Source organism: Leuresthes tenuis, unplaced genomic scaffold (assembly GCF_036924035.1).
Source record: "Leuresthes tenuis unplaced genomic scaffold, fLeuTen1.0.hap1 SCAF_5, whole genome shotgun sequence".
NCBI lineage: Eukaryota > Metazoa > Chordata > Actinopteri > Atheriniformes > Atherinopsidae > Leuresthes > Leuresthes tenuis.
Genome location: NW_027325359.1, coordinates 10,151,815 through 10,177,295, shown reverse-complemented (window position 1 = coordinate 10,177,295; position 25,481 = coordinate 10,151,815). Strand labels below are relative to the sequence as shown.

The 25,481-nt window shown below is 40.6% G+C and overlaps 2 protein-coding genes across 2 annotated transcripts in view; one reads left to right on the top strand and one right to left on the bottom strand.

Annotated features, from left to right (window-relative positions):
- otud7a (OTU deubiquitinase 7A) overlaps positions 1-5,556 on the bottom strand; it is a 33,293-nt gene extending 27,737 nt beyond the window's left edge. Inside the window, exon 1 of the mRNA XM_072385877.1 lies at positions 5,438-5,556. The gene's annotated coding sequence lies outside the window, so the exon portion shown is untranslated. The remainder of the gene's footprint in view (positions 1-5,437) is intronic.
- A 2,290-nt stretch (positions 5,557-7,846) lies between these two features.
- LOC140307115 (proprotein convertase subtilisin/kexin type 5) lies at positions 7,847-24,924 on the top strand. The gene is made up of 16 exons (XM_072385871.1): positions 7,847-8,153; positions 9,564-9,767; positions 9,842-9,910; positions 10,063-10,105; positions 12,572-12,717; positions 13,543-13,737; positions 16,327-16,413; positions 16,507-16,705; positions 16,790-17,013; positions 17,137-17,379; positions 18,424-18,669; positions 21,645-21,840; positions 22,393-22,598; positions 22,711-22,811; positions 24,004-24,175; positions 24,261-24,924. The coding sequence occupies exons 1-16, from the start codon at positions 7,973-7,975 to the stop codon at positions 24,641-24,643; spliced, it is 2,895 nt and encodes a 964-aa protein (XP_072241972.1). The 5' UTR covers positions 7,847-7,972; the 3' UTR covers positions 24,644-24,924.
- The last annotated feature ends 557 nt before the right edge of the window (positions 24,925-25,481 follow it).

The window sequence follows — 25,481 nt, the reverse complement described above, 5'->3', positions numbered from 1 at the left end:
AAGACTTGGCGATGTGGGGATTTTGAACATAAAGTCTAGGATGTAGGGAATATACACAGCAAGACAAAAAGAAGTGCTTGCTATCTGATGGTGTCTATTCTGATCCCACATGAGATATTCGGAACAACGAGCCTGACGCCAGCTGGTGTTTCCACTTTCAGTTTATGCTGACCAAGAGGCTCTTTTGTGTTGAACACGCAGACACTTGCGTTTGTTTTCATGATCCTCCCAATCTCAAAGACCCGCACGTAACTCCTCTCATCTACAAAAACTCCATTAGATTTATGGGCCTATTGGTTTTCACCTGCAGAACTGCGATAGCTGTGGATATGCAAATAGTGTAGAGCTCATTTTTTTTGCTCCCAGAAGAGGAATACACCAGTTTATATCACTGCGACGTCCGTATCCGTGTTCTCCCATTCCAGAAGTCACACACAGAATTACGCGCACGGCTGCAGCCTTAATATCAAGCTGTGCAGAGATGAAGTATTTCACGACCTTTTTTTGTTTCTTAGTTATTTACAGCAGGTCACGTTGTTCAGATTACAGCCGGGTCATAATCCTCCCAGTTCGTGTCAGTTAAAGGCAGAATCCCGAAGCCCTCCTCCAAATACTTTATCAGTCATCCATTTTTTATGAAGCTTAGCCACAAGAGCTACATTTTTTAGTATTTCTTAAACCCTTTTCAAGCCTGGACGAATGCATCGTTTCACACAGAATAAAGTTTATGTTGAATACGGGAGACATGCCGAGAATAGCTTCAAAATAACAGTTGCTGCTGAATGTTTTACAGAGATTATAATAATAATAGTCATTTTTTTAAGCAAACAAAGTTTACAATATTTCTTATTTCCCAGCGAAATGTATAGTATTTGGAGAATGACTTGCCAGTCACCAACAGCAGGAGTGAGCAGCCCAAAGGAGTTGGCAGGTGTGGTGTTTATGAGTCAATGTCCACGAGGGGCCACAGGTCATGAGACAACAGAGGTAAACCAAGGGCAGGAAGACAGCAAACAAGCTAAAAAAAAAGGGATGGAAAGAAGAAAAAATGCTGTTCTGCAAGAACTCAGTGAACTGAGTAGAATTTGGTTTGAACTTTGGTGAGAACACCTAAGCCTCTTGGATGTGTCCAATGGGCAGTGTCTTTACAAACACTAGAGGCCCTGTTCACATGTGGTATTGACACACTTACGCGTTGATCCAATCACATGTGGACAGCTCCAAGTACATGTGTTGGCATCATTCATCCTGTGTGACCACCAGCAGTTACCCGTTCTACCCACTTTTTATTTCAGCATTCGCATGGGATTGGTCTCCAATTACAAGCGGGGCAACTTTTTTTTTGTCTCTACTTTGTAAATCGACTGCAAGGTTGGCGGTGTGACTACACTCACTCTGCAGAAATTCACAAAACTGATGTGAAGCCAGCCTCACAAGGCAGCTGGCCGGGTCATTTCTGCAAGTCAGAAGCAAATTTTCAGTGCAGCTGTGAAAACGGCTATAGGCCTATATATAAGTAAAAAAACGAGCGATGATCTGAGCACTGACAACAGGGCAGAAGGCGTACTTCCCCTTATCGACTGACACTTGCAAATCTGTTGAAAGCAGCCGAGGAATTACTCAACCAAAGCACTTAGTGAGAAAATTCGAAAGAATCAACAAAACGAGAAAAAAACAACAACAACAAAAAAAAAAAGAGCAGACCATCGCCACATATTCTGCTGGATGTTTGAAAGCTGCAGTTGCAGGGATCTTACCCCTGGGTGGCATCAATACGGGCTATCTGCAAACAGTCGGAAGGCAAGAGAACAAAAACTACTGTACTTGTTGAGCTATCTCCTTTCTCAGTTCTTTCATGGAGTCTGAGAGAATGCAGCGAGGACAGAGGGACCACTGACAACAACTGCATCAGAGTTTGCGCTCCAATGTTCCAAGAATGAGTTTGACAACTGGAGCGGCGATTTAAAAAGTAAAGATAAAGCCGACGGCAACAGACGGTGAAGCGTTAGTTTGCTCTACTGATGGTACACAATGAATGACACAGAAAGTAACCTGAAAAGTGCCACGGCTGGTTCTTTTCTTTCTTTCTTTCTTAATTCGTATCAGGATTGTGTCTAACCAGCATTTCTCCTCCGATTTCTATCTAAATGTGACAGAATGAAGACTGAAGTTCCCAACAAATGTGGCTAGGTTGTCAGAAAAATTCAGGAGAAGAAGCCCGACCTATTTTTCTGAATGAATGAAAATGACCGACGCTGTGGGCCTGCACCAATCTAAATTGAGTCACAGAGGGTATCCTGTGCAACAGTGTTCTGTTTGATTTCAGAAGTGCTCCCTTGCTGATTCGAGGCAGGACATGTGGTGGCGGTGCCCTCTGGGCCTTGCGAGGGAAACGTTACAGCGGCAGGCGTCTCCCAGATGCAGCACCAGACGAGGGCAGCAACACAAATGCAATTAGGCGCAGGGGGGCACAGACACACACACGTAGGCTGTCACAGAGGATTCACCTCTTGTTGGTGCTTGTGTCACATTTAGATTAATACCAAAGAACATTCTTTGTCTGCCATGAAGAAACCCAGAAAGTATGACCTCTTTCCTCGGAGTTCAACTCTGAAAATGATGGGCAACCAAAATGCTTAATACACCACCCTTTTATGGCAAGAAGCACCTCAGTTAACCCAACCTATCAGACATGCTATATGGTACATAAATCGCCTTCCAAAGAGGTCCGACATCTTCTGGATCATCACTGAGAAAGGGAATGATACAATGATCGAATCTCAGAAAGAAGTCTGAGAACAACACCAATCAAAATGTTAAATACAGGTGTCTTTGTAGAATGCAGGCAATCATCAAAAAAAGCACAAACTGCAACTGAAACACAATTGCACCATGCGTCCTGAATACCAGCTGTTTCTTTTGGTGTCACATAACAGGGACTAAACTGAGCTTCCTTTTTTTACTTCCTCAACATCAAACAGAGGATTAAACACCAAAGCCAAAGCAGAAACGCTTGTAAACAGACTCTTCATCCAATGATCATTAAAATGTAAGTAAAGGAATTGGTTGCTTCCCTCGTTTTTCTCCAGAGAAAGCCCACAAATTCTCTCATAAGATACATTTCAAAGGAGGATTGTGTCTTATTAGCTAATGTCACAGTATTCCATGTGAATCGATGGCGAGCTTGTTCATTAAGAGAAAATAAGGGTTGAAAGAGGACTATGCGTGTCAGCCTATCACAGCCAACCATGCAATTGTCCTCGCTGTGGCTCTAATTAGTATGATCTTGCTCCAATAATTTAAAGACGACACAGACTGAGTCAAACCTTCCAAACGTCCCCTGAGGACCTGCAGGTCTCTTGGTCCCGGTCAGACTACAGTTACAAACTGTGTGCTGTTCCTCAGTGGTTCAGACGTTAAAAAAAAAAAAACAGACAAATTAAGCATGAGGTCTGGCCTTGCAAGTACATTCTGATAAATGTAGGCTCGGTGAAACGAAGATAAAATGATCAATCACAGTTAAATGAGTTCCACCATCAGCTTATTACAACACTTAAATTTGTGCAGTTTTCTTTTTTTGCTAAGCTCATCCCTGTATTTGTGTTGACTCTTGAGGCTTGTGTTATAGATCAGTTTGGGTTTGCTCACAGAGAGATACAATTATGATTCTAACATCATGGCCAGTGCACATCTGACCAAAGTGCATTGACTCTGGGGAGGGAGAACACTACCTCCCCCACCCCTCCCTATTTTGCTGTTTGAGAGGAGTCCCTCTACCTGCCTCCATGGCCTCTGGCTGACCTCTCTCTGCCTGCAGACAGAACACCTGTAGCGATGTCTGAAGGACAGGGCCCACTTCAAAGCCGAGCCGTGATTGGGCCATGATTGCCACGGGCACTCGAGTCATTTCGTGTCTCCCGAGTACTCGACTTTTGGTGGAATCAGGCGCTGAGACGTGCATTACTTTGGAAAGGAAACAGGAGTTTAAGACTTGGGGTTCAAAATGATTTACTTTGATCATTTAAGTTAATGGCTCATCAGACGAGTGGAGAAACACACTCGTTGCCAGGTTCTGTGGTGAAGAAATGTGTATCGATAGATGTAAACATCTAGTTTCATGTTAACGATAGATTCAGTGCTTTTTGTAACACAGACGTCACATGATCATCACACGATGATCTCGTTTCTCTAGTAATGTTTTTAAAGTAGATAGAGGCCAAAGGGCACAGATGCAGGTTGACAGAGCAGCACCGCCTCAGCGACATTAAAGCCCAACCGAATTCAACAACAAGCCATCTCTGTTCTGCTTTTCTGTTGCTAAATGCCAGTGACAGGTTCAGAATTCACTGTGGTAACTGATCAGGTGCCAAGCGCCCTCTCCCTGGTGCCATGCTGCACCGTAGACCTCAGTGGAGCTGGCATGGCCTGGCTTGGCCTGGCCTGGCCTGGCAGCCACGGGCCTTGCTTTTGTAGCTCTGCCCCAACTATTCGAGCAATCTCTGTATCACACATGCCTGCTGTCGGCCCACTGTCTCCCAAACCTGAGTACAGCATTGAGACATTAGTAATAGTTGGCTGAATGAGTTGTGGAGTTGAGATGCCAAAGTTGACTCGATGTCAATCGTCATCTTACAAATAAAGTAAGGGAGTCCAGAGTTGCTCAAATCAAAGCTGGTTTTATTATGTAGGTCTTTGTCAGAGGACATGAATATAGTTTAAAAATACCACAGCGATGAATCAGTGGCCTCAGTATCTTTAAAGGCAGACATCGCTGGATACTGTGAACCAGGCCAGTATGGAAAAAAGAGAAAATTAAACCAGGCAGAGGTGTTCCTTTAAGGCTTCCTGTGTTTTTAAAAGGACCAGCCAGAAGTGAGACTGTTGTGATTTTCAAGATGAAACATCTAGCTGTTACGCATTTGATCACAATCAACATGTAAAGCCATCTGGCCCAAATCACAGTGTGATGATTAATATTATATGTCTTCAGATATAATCTTAACCCTCCATGACTTCATACCTCATAAAGCTTATGGGCTCATTTTTAGGATGTGCTCCCGTCACACAATTCACCCAGTTGTCTCTCATGAATGCTATATTACAATGCTACTGTGTAGTCCCACATCTCAAAGGTCTGTGACTAAGCATGCAGACCCATGTTTACAGCATTTTACTCCAACATTCCGGCGCACGTATCATCCGAAACCGTCGATTAGATCAGGGGCCTCGGTGTGTTCCTCTTCGACCTAAATTAAAGGCAATCTCACGGAACCTGAAGTTGAATGCATCGAGGCACGTACTCGCATAAAGGCAGGTGCACCTGTCTGCAGTGGCAGCCTTTTGTGTTCACTGTCAAATGAGCCACCAATATTCCAGTCGAGCTCTACGTGGGAAAAAAAATGATACCAGAGTGAATAAAATCGAGTCGGCGTCTTACCGTGGTGTTTTCAGTCATTGCTCCCCATCATAACGTTTTCAGTCCAGACCTCTGACGAACCGTTTATTCCTATCAGGCTGTCTCACTCCCTCCCTCCCTCTCGCTCATCCCCATGTCATGTTTCTCCGCTGCAGCAGAACGAAGCCACGCCTCCTCCTAGAGCGTCCTGACGTCAGCCGTCGACGACCTCTTCGCACGCTCCCCTCGGAGGCGCATCCAGGTGGGTGCCACCAGAGGGCGCTGTGCTTGAACAAATACAAATGAGTTTAGCTTGAGTGTGGGAAGAAAACGTGAATGCAGCCTATCATTGAAATGTTGACCGCATTGACGTTTGAAATGGTTCTTATATAAAACTTATCATGAACATGAACTATGTTAATATTTCCACTGTAACACAGTCTAAGCTTTGTAAGTATTTTCGTGCTTAAAGAGCAAGCAAAAGTTTATTAATACCTATTTCCTTTTTTTTCTTTTACCCTGACAATGCCCATGTGACACCAAATTTTGAGAAGGATAAGAATATTCAGCAACTGCTAAAGTTGTATCCTACTGCAAGTTGTATCCTACTGATATCCTACATGTATTAATTTACTGCTTCCAAATATGGTACCCATAGATAAATAATGAAACAATGGACTCCCACCATTTGTCTTTAGTAATAAGACATCCCCTTTCTACTGTGTCTAATTTTGATATTGGTCATTTTTCATCTCTTCACAACCATGCTGTCTCTTTAAAGGTTTTTGGGATACAAAGAAGCATTGTATCATTATCGATATGTTGAATCTCATTTTGGTCTTTTTAATGTTTTTGTAGCCTGTCTAAAGTTTAAAAAAAATAAAATAAAGTATGCCCTCTCTCAATCCTTTGTCGTCTCACACAACAAGACGAAATATTCTTTAAAAAAATCATCTGATAATGACCAGGTCATAAAATTAGGTCAACCTGAAGTAAGCAACGACACAGAACATTTTATGCCATGTCATGATTCATTTAACAAAAACTAAGCCTAAATGTGGAAGTAATTTGTGGAAAACAAAGTCCCCCTCATTATTCAACAGTTTGTAGAACCACTTTTAGCAGCAGTAACTTGAAATAATCATTTTGGTTGACTCTACTTTACAGTGCTGCTTTAGTTTGTTGTGGTTTGCAGGAAATTGTTATACAGAGCTCCCCCAAGGTCCCACAACAGCATTTGTCTGGACTTTGACCGGGTCATTGCAACACCTTGATTCTTTTCTTTTTTAGCCATTCTGCTGAGGATTTACCGATGGGCTGGGTATCATTGACCTACTGAATGACACAGTATATAGTCAGTCTTTAGCTGTCTGACAGATGGCCTCATTACTGACTCTGGAATACTTTGGTTTAACTGAGGGGTTCATGGCTGACTCAACAACCAGACTCTGTGGTTGTAAACAAGCCCAAATCACTAGCCCTCCACCACCATGCTTGGCAGTTGTAATGAAGTGTTTCTGCTGATATGCTGTGTTTGGTTTTTGCCCAATGTAGGGCTTTGCATAAAAACATCCAAACATCTTCACTTCTGACTTTGTTCCAGAAGTCCTGTGGTTTCTTCCAAATCAACTTTGCACAGCTAAGCTGTGCTGCCATGTCCTTTTTAAAGAGAAGAGATTTTCCCTGCAACTCTTCCAAACAAGCCATAGTTTTTTTTTTATGCAGTTTCTCAGTGCACTGCACTTACTGACCTTGAGGTGAACCTTTGGAGTTGGTCATACTTGCTGATGATCAACTAATCAACTGAATTTGATAAGCAGCAGCTGGCTGGAAGAATGTAAATATCATGTTCTGATAAGTAAAACCAGCTAGGGGACTTTCTTTTCAAATGACTTTATATCTCTTTATTTAAATCGTTTTCTGTGTTTCATTTGGTCATAAGTAGCTGTGAAGCTACATTTGTCTTAACACTTAATGATTAAGCATGTAATTAAGTGTTGTAAAACGTGCATGTGATCATGCAAGGAGAACATAACTACGATTTTTACAGAATATGATAGGTCACAGTGTACTTTACACGAATGCCCATAAATATGGTGTCAACCATTAACATTTTAGTACCAACTTGCAGTCTATCTATCTATCTATCTATCTATCTATCTATCTATCTATCTATCTATCTATCTATCTATCTATCTATCTATCTATCTATCTATCTATCTATCTATCTATCTATCTATCTATCTATCTATCTATCTATCTATCTATCTATCTATCTATCTATCTATCTATCTATCTATCTATCTATCTATCTATCTATCTATCTATCTATCTATCTATCTATCTATCTATCTATCTATCCGTACGTTACACGAATCGTGGGTTTCCTCCCAGGATCATTTAATAAATGCTCGCCGCAGTCGACTCTCATTGTCCAGAGCGTCACTTGAACGAACTGGTCCAGCAAGTTATTTCTGCGCTGCTGTCACAAAGCCCCACAGATCGATCCGCCAGCGAACCTGCCGCACGGACGCTGCGTCTTTGCCAGTCTCTCACCGACAGTCTCCGGGCACGGCCATGAAGTCCTTCGCCGCATTTTTCATCCTCCTCGTCCTGTGTGTCGGATTTATCGGATGCAAACCCTCGTCGCCCTGTCCGAGCGGACAGTTTATGCTTAAAAATCAGTGTGTTCTGTGTCATCCCACCTGCTCCGAGTGCGGCGGACACGAGCTGTTTGAATGCACTACCTGTGGAGTTTGTGAGTATATGATTTTCCTGACAAGTACTTGAACATAGCATAAATGTTAAGTTGATGGCTCAGCCAAAAGAAAAATGTGATTTATTCACCTATGTGTTAGACATTATTTGTTTTTCCTTATCATGCGATGCATTGATTTTCACTGCTACGAAGTTTTGCATTTATTTAAACTATATCAGTTGCTCTTGTTGTATTAAATGTAGAAAATATTAACAGCATATTGCATGCCTCTGGTCAAATTATTCCTGTTTTCATTTGCTGTTGTGCTTTTGGCCACATTGTAACAAAGCCATTCAGGCTCATTAATGCTACAAACAGGGAGGTTGTTTTCGTCTTCAAAGGAGCACTCATTAATGGTTACCAAAGCACGGCATTGTAAAGGCTTTTGTATTCTACAAGAAGGATTCAACTCTGGTTTACCATTTACTCTTGTTAAACATTCAAAGCTGGGCCCTAGGACTTGTTGATTTTCTGTCACAGTGGCACCTTTGAAACAGGTAAAAAGGGAAAAAAAATGAAGGTGTGATCATTTTTCTTTCGACTTTTCACCGTGTAATCTGATCATGTCAGAATGGGGCCTTTGTTAATCAGAGAGAAAACGGATTCCCTTGGGCTGGAAATAGGCTATTGCTGTTGCAGCTCACTGGTTCCTCCAAACACACACCTTACACTTCATACTACTGACATCACCACAACCGTGTTTGCATTGACTATTTAATGAACATTTAGGTGGATCATTTTTGTTTTGGTCTATTGCCATTTGCCACATTTCTCTGTGCATGGTGCAGTTTAGTCTCTGGGAGGTGGGAAGTCTGCAGCTTGGTGTCTCTCCTGCATTGCATGTATGAATTCAGATTCTCACACATAATCGGTGCCGTGACGCTGATGACAATGCTGTAACTTGGCTGCTTCCGCTGGTGCTTCAACTGCTCTGCCAGTGGCAAGTAGCAAGTGGCAAGTAGCAAGTTACGAACCAGAATTACCAATAACAAGACTTGATCTCCTCAAACAGCTCAGATCTCTCATCTGTTCCTAATTCCCCTTTATTTGAAGCATCACCAGTCAAGAGGTGATTTCACAGTGATGTGTTATTTGCGGTCAAGCTACTGAGCTGCTGGCGTTAGCTGCCTCTCTTTTTATGACATGTTTGATTGATCACCTGAATCCCCTGTTTCTTGAAAATTGTATTGATGCACTTGGTGAACAAATGACCTCTCTTGCATTTCAATCTGTTCTCATGAAAGTGCTGAACTTTCTTATAGTCACTCATCATTCATTTCATCTTCACTCTATCTCATGTAATGGCTTTATTGCCTTATTTATGATTAGAATCTAGATGTTTTTCACTTCACCAGAAGAGAAATTAGAGCAGGTGTTATGACAAGTCCTCTGTGTCCTCCTCCTCCTCAGATGAAGATGGACAGGAGCGTTTCCTGCACCAAGGTCGGTGTCGGACACACTGCCCCAGGGGATTCTATCCTGACAGGGGTCACTATGCCTGCCTGCCCTGCATCACCAATTGTGAACTCTGCACAGATGGCAACATATGTGCCAAATGTCGGGAACACTACAAACTCCAGAATGGGGTCTGCCAACCAGCACTGTGTGATATAGGTAAATTTAAAGCAGAGTCTGTTTTGGCTGTAACTTAAGAGAAATGCATCCATTGTCCTGGGTTTCTGTTGCAGGGCAGGTCCAGGACCTTGATACAGGAGAGTGCTTTGACTGTGAAACGGGCTGCAAAACATGTTCCACAGGTAAACATGGCTTCCGAATCATACCAGTGTTGTCTTCCGAATGCAGAGAGCATCGGTAATGTACATATAAAAACCCTGATGATGATGGTGTGCTGTGCAGTTTGCTTCTGCCGTGGAATTCTAATTAATCACCTTTTCTCCTTTGTACACAGAAGACCCTGAGATCTGCAACAGCTGCGTCCAAGGTTACTTTCTGTGAGTCTTTTTCTTGCTTTCTTATCTTTTGATAAATAGGCTTGTTGTGACTCCCCTGCTTTCTGCTGTAAAATCAAATGCAATAGTTCCAGATAACTGACATGTAACATTTCACTTATTATTACTATTACTTACAACAGGACCCCAAGCATTCCAAAATGTTCAAAAGCAAAATTGGCACATTATGGTTTCCTAGAACCCATTTTGTCATTTTTCAGCTCTTTACAAATTCTTTAAACTTAAAAGATTTTCCACTTGACAATCATAGTAAACTTAGAAAAGCAATAAATTGTCATTCTTAACATAGCTTTATTTAAGAATAATAAACATCAAGTATATCTAATCTATAAATTAACAAAAAAACTTCATAATTATATTATAATATTTTTTCTTTTTATTTGTATTTCCATGCTATAGAGGGAGTTTTATAAAACAATATCTTGTATTGAGACTAATACTCAGAAATTCACTGTTTCTCCATGTTACAAGAAATTTCACCAGGATTTCTGTTTACACCAACTTATCAGTCAGACCCAGTGAGTAATACCGGTCATAGAGCTTGAACAAACCTTCAATTGTGTACTCTCCCCTGAGTTTAGGCCTCCTGGTATTGTGTGAGTCAGGTTACCCACCATTCTCAGTCACAAACTGTTATCTGAGTCTTGGTTTTGGACTTAGAAGAAACACATAAAGAAGAATGAAAAGCAGAGAATAAGAGACTGCATATAGGTGGAAATCCAGGTCAGCGTGTGATTAGTGATAGTATGTGACTATACAGGGTACAGCAGACTGCTCATGTGAAACATAACAGATGAGGGTTGAAGGAAAATCCACCACTTAATTGCTCTCACTGCTTTGCAGAGATTCACAGAGATGCTCAGTCTTCCTTCGTTGTGAAACTTTAGTTTTAAGAGTAATGGTTTTAGGGATTTGAAATGACTGACCATCAAAGTAACTACTGTAGCCACAGCTCTTATTACATCTACCACGTATAGCAAACTCTAATAAAACAAATCTAATATACCACGAGGCGATCATAAAGTGGGGGAGCCATCTCTTTGTGATTGATTGTGACGATTCCCGGCAAGAATTTCTTCTATTTTAGGTTTTGCTTGTTGTAATGAAATTGTTAAAGAGGGACAGTTTTGACATGACTTTGGATCCTTGAGGGGTCAGTGTTACTTTTACATAAAACACTACCCATTGGAAAACCCAACATGATGGATGCTTGGTATTTGTTGGCATTTACCTTCTTCCCTGAGGTGCAGAGTGAGTGCGGCTAAATGGGAAATTGCTGTAATTCATTCTCAATATGGTTTAAACCATTCATTTCCTCAGGTTTTCTTAAGTTTAGAGATGACCTACAGCGTAGTTTCACCCATTTCTAACTAATTCATGCAGTAAAAGACCTACACCAGAGTTGCAGTGAAAATGGAAATGGGCTCTCTTGAAATGGAAAGTCTAATATTTGCACAGAGGGATTCTTAAACATTGTGCGGATTCTTAAGAAGAGGACTGTTTCCTAGCTTGAGACAGATCCTGATCCCCACCAGCTGCTATTGTGAACGAGTTGATGGATGCCGTGTGGCTCCTCCAGCTGTTCTTCCTCAAACAACAACCACATCTTAGCAGCAAATCCAAGGCAACGCAGTATAAAGTGCAGCTTTGGCTGTCAGTGGTCAGATTTTCTCATGGAAGAAGTTGACTGCAGAGGATGTTGCGTTACATAAGTTAGTGGCTAATTGGCTTATAGCCTGTCTCATTTGGAGTACAAAGTCTTCTTGCTTCAATATTTAATGGGTGGCATCGTTGCAACTCAAAATCACAACTTGTTTGAATTATTTTTAGGTCAGCATTCTCATATGTAATCACTTAGTTAAACCCCAAATGGCTTATAGGATGAGCTAATTATATAAATCATTTTAGACCTGAGGGAAACAAATAAGACAAGAATCAAAATTCAGCCTTTAGAGGAGAATAGAACCACAATAAACTGGAGGAAAGATGGTCTGCCCTCTATTTTCCTCTCTGTTTGCCATCAGTATTGTTGGACTGAATGCACCTTTTGGTAGAGGAGTGTATTGAAGTCAACAATACAGCAGCAGGTGTGCTGTAGACTGACACAAGGCATGTTGGGATCCCTGCCTTCAATTCATATAACATCAAGCTCATGTGAGCTGAAGCTGCCTACAGCAATAGACTCCCTCTTTCACAGCAAAGCTTTAATAGTGCCATAAAAGCACAACTGTTTTCAACAGCAAGTTTTGGTCTGCCTGTTTGCGTATGAAAGCAGATTTACAAAAGGTCATCTTTTTCTGTGACATGTCATAAGTTAATCATTGACCTGTTCCTCACCCACTGACCACGCCTACTTCAAGACACATTGTTTGCTAATTATTATGGATTAATAATTCATAAAATGTTATGAAGATTATGTATGGTGTTTTAATGAATTTTTGCCCACAGTTTCAGACACCAGTGCCGCAGACATTGTCCTCAGAGCTCCTATGAGGATCACAGCAGGGGAGTCTGCCTGTCCTGCCCAGCACCATGTGCAGACTGCAGGAGCAACACGCACTGCCTTGCCTGTCAGCCTGGTTACTTTCTCAACGGTACCTTTAGCAAAAACATAACAACTTACACATATATATTCTTCACTGCTATCGTATGACAAGCCTCAGGCGACTGTTTGGGCTCAAAGAGCTTTTTGAATTTACTCTAACTCAGTGTGTTTGTGTGCAGTCGTTATTGCCAAAGACAAACGATGGCACTCTGAGTCTTCATTTGGATTGCAAATAACATCTGTGTCAGCAAGTCTGTAAGAAAACATATGCAAATGTATGGTTTACTCAAACAAGGAATTAGGACTGTGTTATTCTCTTTAGGCATTGGAGAAAAAGCTTTGTTGTTGTTAAAAAAGAAAAGTATAGTATTATTAAAGTTTATCAAGCTCACTGCTATCAAAACAATAGTTACATACACACATTTTCTGAGCATGAGAGGGTACATTGTGTCTGTTTGGCTCTGTAGTGAGTATGTAGTCTCTACCTTCAGCCACAAGGTCCGGTTTCAGAAAGATCTAGGTCATTGTTTTTTTGCCTGGGCAGTCAGATGGAATTTAGAGAGGGAGTGATCCTGGAAGGGCAGGCAGAGGAGAACGGTTTAAACTATTGCAGACCATAGGAGGAATGAGCAAGTCATTTCTGTGCTGTTTAAAAAAAACAAAAAAAAATACTTTTTTCAAATGTTTTTCAAATGTTTCCTTTTCTGATTATATAAACTGAAGGCGCAGTATGTATAATACACGTGTACTGTGTGGTATCTGCTAGATATTTCATGGACCTTGTTTTCTAAGACACATAAAGGGCCGTATTAACATTGGGAATAATAACATGACAATAATGCCCCTTCCTCTCTTTACATCTGTGCCGTGTCAGGAGGAGAGTGTGTAAAACAGTGTCCAGCGCAAACCTTCAGTGACTCCAGTGGGTGGCGCTGCCAGCCTTGCCACAACTCATGCCAGACATGTCATGGACCTCATTCATCAGAGTGTGATCTCTGTCTCAGTGGGAATCTTCCTCTGCATGGCCAGTGCCCTCAAACTAGTTGCCCAGTGGGACAGTATTTCGATGGTAGGTGGAGCAACCAAGATAAAGCTGATTTCATCTGCTAATCATGTTTTTTTTTAATTACTTACATGCTACGGCACTTCCTGTCAGTATAGTCCAACACTTTTCCACCTAACCATTACCTACTGTGCTTGTCCTCTGGACTCCCTCTAGGGACAGTGCAGGGTACAGCAATGAGACCTGGGTTTTGAGCAAAAAAATGAAATAAAATAAGCTCAAAATGAATAATTTTCTGTTTTGTCCATTGTTATAGGTAGATACGAACAGATTTCTTGAACCGAGAAGACATCACAAAAATACTCTACAGTTTGATCATGACTGAGTTTAAAAAACAAAGAAATTACGTCCCGTGAACAGAGGGGAACAGGATTATTAAGCAGCATTGAGGGGTTGCAGTAATCAAGGCGATTCACTCACATATTTTCATCTTTTAAAGAAGACCAATGCTGCTAATTAAAGCAAGTCATCAAATCTAGGTGGCACATTATGTATTGAGATCTAACATAAAAACAAATCTTTACTGGTCCAGTTACTAAAATTTTTAGAAAGGCACCTTTTAAAGAAGACAGGTTGTAGAGAAAGTTATCTTCCAGGCTCCAGACAAAGATGTAATTCAGACCAGGACATTCCATGATATATAACACAGAGAAAATACTAGATTCATGGTTTATCAATCCCAGCTGTAATTGTGTACCATCCATTGTGTTCTAGTGGATGCTTTTATGTGGTTTGGACTAAAAGGAAATTAGAAGCGAGTTTTGCTTCGCATAAATATGCTATCTGGGTCAATAATAAGGTCTGCACCATGAAAAAGAACTGCTAAGAGGCTTATCACGGCAATTGTTTGTCTTTTAAGACTCAGGGCAATGAAATTTAGAAAATCCATATGTGACGTGATTGAATGTGGGGGCATAAAATATCTTTGAACTGGAAATTAAAAGCCATGGAATATCCGGGCCTAATGAGAAAAAGATTACAGATTGTGTGTTTTCGCACGTGTATGAGCTAATATGTTCTTAAAAGGTTAGACATCACTTACGTTTTGAGGAGCATTGTTTTATTTTTTGCACTTTTCTTTTCTTTCCCTTTTCCATCCCACTTATCTTTATGCAGGAATAGTTTGTTCCCATGCCAGGTCAGCTGGATGTGAGTGTCCAGCAAGTGCAATCGTTTTAGATATTATTGGTGCAGCTCTTGCTTGTGCCCCTGCCTGAGCTTAACTGAGTTTGTCCACTACATACACCTTCCTCAATCAATTACTTGCCATGTCCTTAAGGAAACACATGCATTTTACAGCTAGCTCATGCCAATATAATCAAGGAAAATGATGTGTACCTTTTTAGAGTTGCAGTAAGTAACATTATAGGCTGGTGACCTGTCACATACAATGATCCCACTGATAACAAGATACTTGTCTGATTCATGGAAATAATTGTTTTTATCGCATGGAGGACAGTAGAGTTCAGTACTGAATCACAGGAGTTTCAGATTTAATGTCTTGCTCAAGGACACTTTAGCAATACGGATGCTTCCTGTAGGTGTCATGAAACCTAAAGGCTCCTCTTTCTCAAGTGTCTGGCTCCTTAAGGGCTTTCCGTCTGGTGCTTCGGTCAACACCAGAAGGAACCAGCGCTCCATTGTTATCTATCACATTATGTAGCTGAGGGTCAATCACTTATCACTTGTATTATTTACCTTCAGAGTCTAATCCTGATATGGCACACCTCGTCTTGTTTGTCTTGAAACCAGTTGCTTTTCTTTACTGCCTTCTGCATGGTATTGCTTCTGTGTGGTGTGTTTTGTTTGACTTTAATCTAAAAGTTTCGTTGTATTTTCTATGCCGGTTAACTTTAACTTTATCCTCAAACAACACAGACAGAGTTTTCAAGCCCTTTCGAAAGTTCTACATTTTCTTTATCAGACTCATCTTACAATGGATTTAATTCAATTCAACACAAAAAAAATCTCCACTAGCTGATGCTTCCATCCCCGTGTTTGAGGTATGAATGTGGCATTCTTTCTGGTTTGGTTTACAATCTGAAATTTGAGTTTGGGTTCATTGAAGTCACTTAAACTTAGGTGGAATTTATGTAAGTTGTAGGAGCATCTCAAGACCAGTAGGTAGGAGGAGGATGCATTAGTGCTCAGTTGTGTCATAACATTCACATGAGAATAGTTTTATAAATGTGATATTGTGCAAATGTAGGTATTGTGTATAAATTGCAGAGAAAAAATGAATACATTCATTGTATACAATAAATACAGTTTTCTTTCCCACATTTAAACAGTTAGCACTTTTAAATATAATCATAAGTTTTATGTGCATTTTTTTAATGCAAATTAACCCCCCCCAAAAAAAAGTTGTCACAGCTGTGCTAAGATATTTTTATAATGATATGTATTACCGTTGTTATACACACCAACAGATTGAAAACACATGAGGACTGCACTATGTACTTGAAACCATGCACTACTGATCTCTTCCAATCATTTTTGCAGGAGAAACATTGTGATTTAAACTGGTTATGCTTCCCTCCAGTGGCAGGGAAAGTTAAAACAGACTCTGTGCTTTGTCTGTTGTTTCAATTCCAGGGAAATACGGTGAATGCCACACATGCGATGTGTCCTGTAAGGCCTGCTTTGGCCCACAGGCATTGGACTGTTCTTCTTGTTTCACAGGTACAAATAATTACTGTTCTCTAATGTTACAGTTATTTGGAAAATGATCCCAGTTCTTATGTTGCATCGCCTGTGCACATTTGTGTGTCATAGGATATTTTCTGGACCAGGACAGTTCTTGTGTAGAGCAGTGTCCATCCGGTTCTTATGCAAACCCTGCGACTCAACTGTGCGAAGACTGCTCCCCAAATTGTGACGACTGTGTTGACACTAGTGATAACTGCATCAGCTGTTCCAAAGGCAGCAATGCACTTTTTCTCCACCAAGGGAGATGTTGGTCAAATTGCCCAGAGTAAGCAGTAAAGGGATAAAATATGGTCTTGTTTACTATTCTTCTTCTTTAAATCTGATCAGCTGTATCTTGACTTAATTTCAGAGGCCTTTTTGAGACTGCAGAAGGGTCGTGTGAAGCGTGTGATAGCTCCTGTCTCACTTGTGATGGGCTCAAGTCCAAGTGTCTGTCCTGTGCTGATGGCCACTACTTAGAGAGCGGCTCATGTGGACTGAACTGTTCATTGCGGACATACCCAGCAGATGACGGTACCTGCAGACGTTGTCCTCCCCACTGTGATGTTTGCTCCGATGACAGGACCTGTTTCAGTGAGTTTTAGCTTTCAGAGAGGAAACATGCCCCAACTGATGACATCAGATTAACTGCAAAGAATTGCATAACTCCTTGAGATCTGGAATATGCAGTTTCATCCACCCTCCATATCATTACAGAATGCTCTTTCCTTTACTTGATGCTGAACGGCGTGTGTAAGGCTAGCTGTCCCATGGGCTATTTCGAGGATATGGAGGAAGGCCGATGTGCTCAGTGCCACCCTACCTGTGGCAGCTGTTCAGGGCCTCTGGCAGATGACTGTGAGACTTGCTCAACCTTCAGTCCCAAGCTGTATAAAGGTGCATGCCTCAAGGACTGTCCCACTGGTACTTACTATGAGACAGCAGCTATGGAGTGTCAAGGTGAGCTTCTCGATTAAGAGATTTGACTTTGATATTTGATAAATATTGAATATGTAAGGTAACCTCATTTTCTGACAGCAAAAATGATTTTTACCTTGGATACTGTTAAGGGTTTGAACTTACAATAGCTATATAGAATAATAAGCTGCTATCCTGTCTTTCCATTGGGAAATTATTCATATAGTTTTAAATCCATTGTTCCCTTGATGGCAAATAACCCGCAAGCCATAATACTCTCTCCAACATGCTTCACAGATGGGATGAGGTTTTAGTTAATGTGCATAGTACATAATTTTCCCCAGAATGTTAATTTTTGCTCCATCTGTCTGCAGAGCACTGTCTCAGATTTTTTTTGTGGAACATCCACATGGTCTTTTGCTAACTTTGTCAGTCACCAGACATTGTTGGGCTTTATTCTTGGAAGTGCACCTGCACTCAAACAGTCTCACCTCCTTAAGTTGGATTCCAAGTAGCTGTAGGAGAAATTATTATTACAAAGTTTAAGTAGTTTCTCCAGCTTGGACTATGAAAGATTATAAATAATGTATCAGTTTTTGTGCTATAAGTTTAGTGTAACTTTGATCAAGATACAACCACATTTTCTTAGTGATCAAAGAAGAACTCCTATAAAGCAAAAACGATCAGAAATTCAGAATTATTACAAAACCTTTCTTAACTAAATTATTCTATACTGTTGTGAAATGAACTTACACATTTTAGTTAAATACATGCATTTTATTCTATCTTTAGATAAATAATACTTAATCAAGCTTGTTTTTAAGATGTTTTTAAGGGATGAAAGTGATTAAAAAGAACAATTCACTGAACTCAGACTGATCAGGTGAATCAGGTTATCAGTCAGTGATGGCATTTACAAGTACCAGCATTCAGAACTGCTGTGGTGTCTCTGTCTATGAGCACAGTATTCACCTAAAACGACAATCATTTACGGTTGCTATACTATGATGGTGGTCCCATTTTCTTTGGTAAATGTAGCGTTATGACATGTCACGTACCCAGTATGACTTGTTTCGTTGTGTGCAGAGTGCCACCAGACTTGTGTTAGCTGCACTGGCCCAGATCCAAATCAGTGCATCCTGTGTGAGAAGGGACTCGTGCTGGATCCAAATACATTACTGTGTGGCGTGACAGGTGACACAGAATGCCCCCCGAAAACCTACCTACACGACGACCAGTTCACCTGCATGGGTTGCCACCAGCACTGTCACTCTTGTGAGGGGCCAGGCAACGATGAATGCCAGACCTGCGCCTTCCCCCGATATCTTCACAGTGAGCATTCTCCACTAATGTTTAAGTGCATATGGTAAACAAAGGTGGTTCAGGGTATAGAAATCAGCACAATAACAATTATTTAACAGGGCATTTATTATGCTACAAGATAGCAAAGCAGAATCTTTTATCTCTAAACCATTAGCTCTCCTGGGACCTGATAAATCTTTATCCTTGATGACTAATGGAATTTTGGCCTGAGTCATGGATTTTGTCAACCAGTCTTTGCAGCAAATGCCCTCTATAAAGTTTGAAAACTGTCTGCATACTGATGAAATGCCTATAACTATTTAACAGTTGCACATTCACCGAAAAAGCTTAACAGATTTTTACAGCAACAACTTGATTGATTGTTGTTGCTAACAGGCATGGACACCTAAATCAACATGTTTACACTGTAATGGAATATAGAAAAAAAATCATAACAATTATTGAGGATTCAGCACTGAAAGTGGCTTAACTGTGAATTAATTAGAAATCAATCAACTCCCTGTTGGTCTGGCTTTGAAACAAGGTAAAAAATGCTGTGATTTCAGCCTTTTGTGTTGGTGAATTCTCCATACTATACTTTAGACATACAATGGACCGAAAAAGATAAGGAAATACGTAAAAACGTATCTAAAAGACTGCACAGAAAAAGAGAGGTCCCTGTTTTTAAGACAGAAGTTTGAAAAAAAATGGTGCATTCCCACCTGCACAACCTCAGCCTTTCAAAGAAAATTTGGGACAGAACACAATGTTGTGCAACTCATTCAAACCTTTATTGAATTGAAAATAGCACAGAAACAGTGTTCAGTCTGAGGAATGAATGGATCGACAAGATGTGTTGTATGTATGATACTTTTCATCGGTTACATATTCATAAAAACTGGTCATACATGTAAAGCGTTGCTTTTGAATTATCAAAAAATAAAACTCAAGAAAAACAAGGAAATAACTAGATATGCCGTTGCAACAGTTAGAATTTTAAAAAATGCAGCTGCCTTTTCTGGACCTGAGTTAATTTGATTTGGACTGAGGCAGAATGAACCTTCCTGTTGTCTGAGAAATACTGAGATCCAATATTCCATCCATTTTCTACCGCCACTGGAGACTTTTAATGTAGAGGGGCAACAATCCTTACGGATAGGGTGAGCCCAACCATCCCTCGGAGGAAGCTTATTTCCGCCACTGCCATTAGTAATATCATTCTATCAGTCACTACCCACAGCACACTGACTGGCAAATCACAGCTTCACCTTCCAATGTAACTCTCTCTTCACTACGACAGACCAATACAATGCTGCCCCACTCTGGCTGTCACTCTCCTGCTTCTTTCAACCTCTTTTTTTTTTTAAACTTGAGGCAGCAACTCACTTTGAAACTGGAGTTGGCAATCTACTCTATTCTGAATGAGGACAATTGTTTCAAACTCCAGGACTTGGAGATGCCAATTTTCATCCAAGCTGCTGCACACTTGGTTGAAAACTACCACAGTGACTACTGAAGGTCTCTGCTTGATGAAGCCAACGACACCACTTCATCTGCAAAAAGCAAATATGCAATCATAAGTTGACCAAACTGGAAACCTCTCAGACCTTGACTATGCCTAAGAATTATGTCCATAAAAGTTAACAAAAGAATCAGTGACAAAAGGTAAACCTGGCAGAATGCAGCACGCACATCAAGATTTGTTTTATGCATAGGGACTAAATAGCCTATACCAAGGGGCCTAATACCCTATACTCCAAAAGCATCGCCCACAAGTCCACAGAACATTCAACCGCCTGCACTGCGTTAAAGGGATGAGTCATGGAACAGCAAATACTAAGATTCTTCTGGCAAATCATGGATTCCACATTCTTTGAGCTAAAAGACAAAGGGACGATGGTGCTGAATATTAGCACGCTGTCCAAATGACAGCATTTATAATTTGATATGGTCGTGCATTCGAGCACATGAAATGGATTTATGGAGGTATCCTTAATGCAGAATAATATGAATTAAGTTTTGGAGTAACATTTGCTGGCATATAAATCTACATCTCATCAGGGAAGGTACTGCCTTATGACTCCTAACCACATTTTACACTTATTTTAAAAAAAAAAGAGAGATCGTTTGGAGCTGTATGAATTAGTCTAAATAGACATAGCAAATTACAAGTATGTATACCATTTTTTAGCCAGTTAGATTAGTCAAAGAAAACCATATGTGCAACAGAGCCCTGGATGAAGATTGGAGATAAGAAGCGTGATCTTTATACTGAACTTGTGCTTGAGCTTCATCACAACAACATAACTTCAAGTATTTCAGTCAAACTGCTTGAACTACGTGCCTGCACTCTTATTACAAATATTTTGTGTCATTTTGAAATGACATGTTCTCCAAAGTTCCTAAATGCTTTGAGTGTTGTTAAGATAACAGGTGACGAAGGGGTGAGCATACCACTGTCCAAACTTTTTCCCAACACGGTCCTGACATCAAATTCTAAGTCAGGACTTTTAAAACAATTACAATTCCTTGTTCCAACATTTGATATATATATTTTTTGTACTATTTTCAGTCAAAATATGGTTTAAAATCATTTTCTGTATATTCACATTTTACCTGAAGTAATGACTGTCTTGACAAAAATAGCTTTACTACTATGTCAAGAATAGGCAAAGTTGTGTTTAATTTCTTATGCTTCAAATTTGGTTGTGTTGAATCAGTGTCACTCGCTGTTTTTAAGACTGATATTTACTTTCTGATGCATAGTTTTGATTCGATGGAAGAAAAATGATCATTTCTAAAATTTCGCTCTGGGGTTAGTGCAACTTTCTAAGAATACTCTAAAGCTTAGAAGGTTATGACGCTAAGTATTTGATATCATATATGCTATCAGTACACTGGGATGGTGCAGTGCTGACAGGAGAAAAAAAGTGAAGAACATGCTCCACTGAAGCAAATAAACAAGCAAGTTGAGATAGTTTGAATTTTTCTGTGTTACTTTTCAGATAGCACCTGTGTAAGTGAGTGTCCAGCTGCTACATACACCTCAAGGCAGGAAGCTGATGGACAGGAGCTGGGATTCTGTTTGCCATGTGACCATGTCTGTTCAACTTGCAGTGGGGCATCGCCACGAGATTGCCTGACTTGCTCCTCAGGATACCTGCGGCTCTTTCAGCTCTGTGTCACCCACTGTCCCACGGGGTACAAAAACCGAAAGCTCATAGTCTTAGATAAGGTTTTGTGTCCTGTTCATCTAAAAGCCACAGAGAATCTTCTTAATTTCTCTATGTATTTTTCAGCTGCAGACAAAGTCCTTAAAAAACCCAGAAATAATGTATTTCCCTTAGAAATTTTATTATCAAATTATTTCATCACTACTCTCCGGTTACTCCAGCATGTGAGGTTAAACGGTGACTCTAAACTGGCCCTTTGAGTGAGTGTGAGTGTGCATGGCCGTTTCTTTTGTTTGTTTCTGTGTGGCCCTGTGATGGAGCGGTGCCCCCTCTAGGGTTTACCCTGCCTCTTGTCTAATGGCAGCTGAGGTAGGCTCCAGCCCCCTACAACTCTGAATTGGATTAAGCAGGTGTAGAAAATGGATGGACATCACAGATTCCTTTCCTTCTTTTTCATTTTACTGTAAACTGATCATTTATCCTAAATTTAACAACACATGAAGGCCTCTTCATGAATCATAAGTCATGGTTGTGAGATTAAAATTCTTGTTGAAACTGACTAACTGACACGTTTCTACAGGTATTACAGACAGGACTCCCACTGCCAGAAATGTGACCCATCCTGTGAGCTGTGTACGGGACCAGGACCTGAATCCTGCAGGGCCTGCCCACCTCCACTTCTGGAGCTACAAGGCACCAAGCTGTGTGTTGAGCACTGCCCACACCGTTTCTATCAGCTCAATGACATATGCAAACAGTGCCACACAAGCTGTCAGACGTGCACAGGTATTAAGGCGTGACTGGTATCTGTCTAAAGTTTCATTATCTCTACTTGCGCAATTAGCTGCATTGTCCATCTGCAGCTTAATGTTTATCTTTCCAAATCATCTGTTTGCAGACTCGTCACCTCAAGGCTGTGTGACATGTGACTTGGGCAGCACTCTCAAGAACAAAGTCTGCTATCCACGTTGTGAGGAGGGACGATATTTTTCTGAAGAGGTGTGATATGAGTCATGTACACTGGTACTTAAAAGTTTGTGAACCTTTTAAAAATGTGTATGCATCTGGATAAATATGACCTAAATTTACCAATTTACCAATTTCCTGTGGACAAACTAGGAGGCTGGAAAAATCCACAAGACCAAAACAGTTGGTGAACATTATCCCATGGTGGAACTTGGTGGTGGTGGTGGAAAAAGGAATTCTGAAGTATCCCAGTTAGTTTTAAAGGAAAATGTCTGGACGTTTGATAATAAACTGCATCTGAATAGAAAGCAGGTCATACCAAAAGACAACAGCCTTTAGCACACAAATCAAAAGAAGCTTAAAGCATAAAGTTTTGGACTGGCCATGTCAAAGTCTTGATTTAATCAAGTAGAAATGTTGTGGAAAGACCTGAAAAAGAGTTCATGTGAATAAAACCACCTACATCCCAGAGTTGAAGTTGTTCTCTACAGATTAATGAGCTAAAACTGAAATTGAACAGGACTCTATTTTTCAGAAATAGTCAGTGGGACCTGTGTGGTTTCTGTCTTAATGTCATACAGATTGGTCACACACATGTTCTCGTAAATCATTTCTACAAATAGTTCAAGCTGGGATCTTGCATCTATTAATGAGATTCTGCTGCTGTCTACTGCATACATTACAAATTTATTTTGAACTTATTCAATTTTCATCCAATTAAAACATCAGCAACATCTTTTCTGAATCAGTAGTCTTAATTTTCTCTTGAAGATATTAATAACGTAAGTTATTAATTATCTGTTATTATTAATGAGATATTGTAGTATCGGCACATATATTTTATAAAATGTCATCATGTTTATTCTGAGCTTTTTTTTGGACTGGTTTTGAGCTGGCTGGGTTCAACAAATATTGTAATTTGACTGACTTTGCACAAAAAAGGATGTGATATCCGACACCAGTTTGTAATGTGGTCTATTCGTGTGGTCAGGCAACTGTTTATCTAATGTAGCCAAGTCACAACCACACTACTGTGATAAAGTATCTGGATCTGGATAGTTGCTTAAGACTTACTGCATAAAACCTGAATTAAATGATAATCATGTTTAATTGAGCATATGTTAAGCTTCCCTTTGAGAGTGTCGCGCAACGTTAAACAAAGGATGCTTACCAAAACACTCAGATCTCTTTCAGTACGTTAATGTGTTCCACTGTTCGTTTGTAGGAAACCTGCGAGCCTTGTGACGGCACCTGCAGGCACTGCACTGGCCCCAGACCTGACCAGTGTCTGACCTGTCACAGAGGTTTTGCTCTTCATGCTGTTGAGAACCGTTGTGCCCGCTGCTGTCAGAATGCAGAGAATCATACCAATTGCTGTGTTTGTGACAACCGCTCAGGTAGGTATCCCACCTTTCAGAAGCAACTTGAGATAATACGGATGGAAAATCTTTACCAAAAGTCATTTTCTATTTTCTATTCTAGCACTTTGTGTGGAAGCTCCACAGCCCAAGTCAGGAGACAGGCAGGAGACAGACATGACGATGTCTTCCAGAGCCCTGCAGCACACCTCAGCTGCCTTGCCTATTGCCCTGCTGCTGGCAGCAGGTTTGGCCCTGGCTGTATTTTCTTTGATTAAGGCCCATGCCAGGAGGAGGCTTTGCTGGAACCAGAGCTATGAGAGACTGAGTGGCAGCGCCAGTGCCAACATGCCACATGGTGTGCCTGAGCCTGATAGTGGAGACGAGGTAGATGTGGTGTACACCAGTAGGGGCGGATCGGTATACAGACGCTACAGCTTCATTCATGAGCAGGACACTGACGCAGACCAGGCTGTGGATGAAAACACTTGTCTCAGCCAGTCTTAGATTTAACCAGACCAGAATGTACAGTAATTGAATGTATTTTTAATGCTCAGTGTCAAGACTGACAGAGAATTCAGAGTAGGTTAGCTAATGCTTAAAGAAGCAGGTAGTGGTACTTTGCTTTTGTATGCTTTTAAATTGATGTGTATATTTTTATTCTACAAAGTGCCTGTGTCTGTATAATGCACATTGCTAGAGGAGTGAAAAACTCCTGAACTGAAAAACTACAAATATTTGTGTGAATATACACACATATATATACACATATACATATATATATATATATATATATATATATATATATATATATATATATATACATATATACAGAGGCAGAGTGGCCATTGACCAGCCTGCACACTACCCTGCGCAGCCGTGTGAAGTTCATGATCGGCCCATTGAGTTAAAACTGTTGTCAGTTAAGCATGTTCCCGAGAAAATCTCCAAGATCTCCGTCAGCTGTAGCAGAAAAATAAACATAGGGAGCTGAATGAGCGGCTGTCAGAGAGAGAAAGCGGGCAAGGTTGAAGTCGCGGATTTTCTTGCAGTCGAAGAGGAATCGGATTTGCATGTTTGTTTTGCTCTGTGTTACACCTGATGGAGGGAGAGAAGAGAAAGGAGAAAGGAGGGGTCTAAAAGGCCAGAATGAAGAAGCTGAAGGAGAGTGCATCAAAATTACGGAGTTATTCCGAAACAACCAGGCGTCAACTAGTGATGCAGGTGAGTTGACAGAAGATTGTTGCGAATTAGCATAACATTTGAGCTGAGTTCTTAGCCATATTTCCGTTAAGTCCATACATTTTGTTTGTGTAGTTGATATATGGGAGGTGGAGAGGATGGG

Excerpts from the sequence above, each read along its gene's own strand:
- LOC140307115 (XM_072385871.1), top strand. The coding sequence starts at position 7,973 with ATGAAGTCCTTCGCCGCATTTTTCATCCTCCTCGTCCTGTGTGTCGGA. Across the intron at positions 17,014-17,136 it reads CGATGACAGGACCTGTTTCA|AATGCTCTTTCCTTTACTTG; the intron begins GTGAGTTTTAGC and ends ATATCATTACAG. Across the intron at positions 22,599-22,710 it reads AAGCTGTCAGACGTGCACAG|ACTCGTCACCTCAAGGCTGT; the intron begins GTATTAAGGCGT and ends ATCTGTTTGCAG.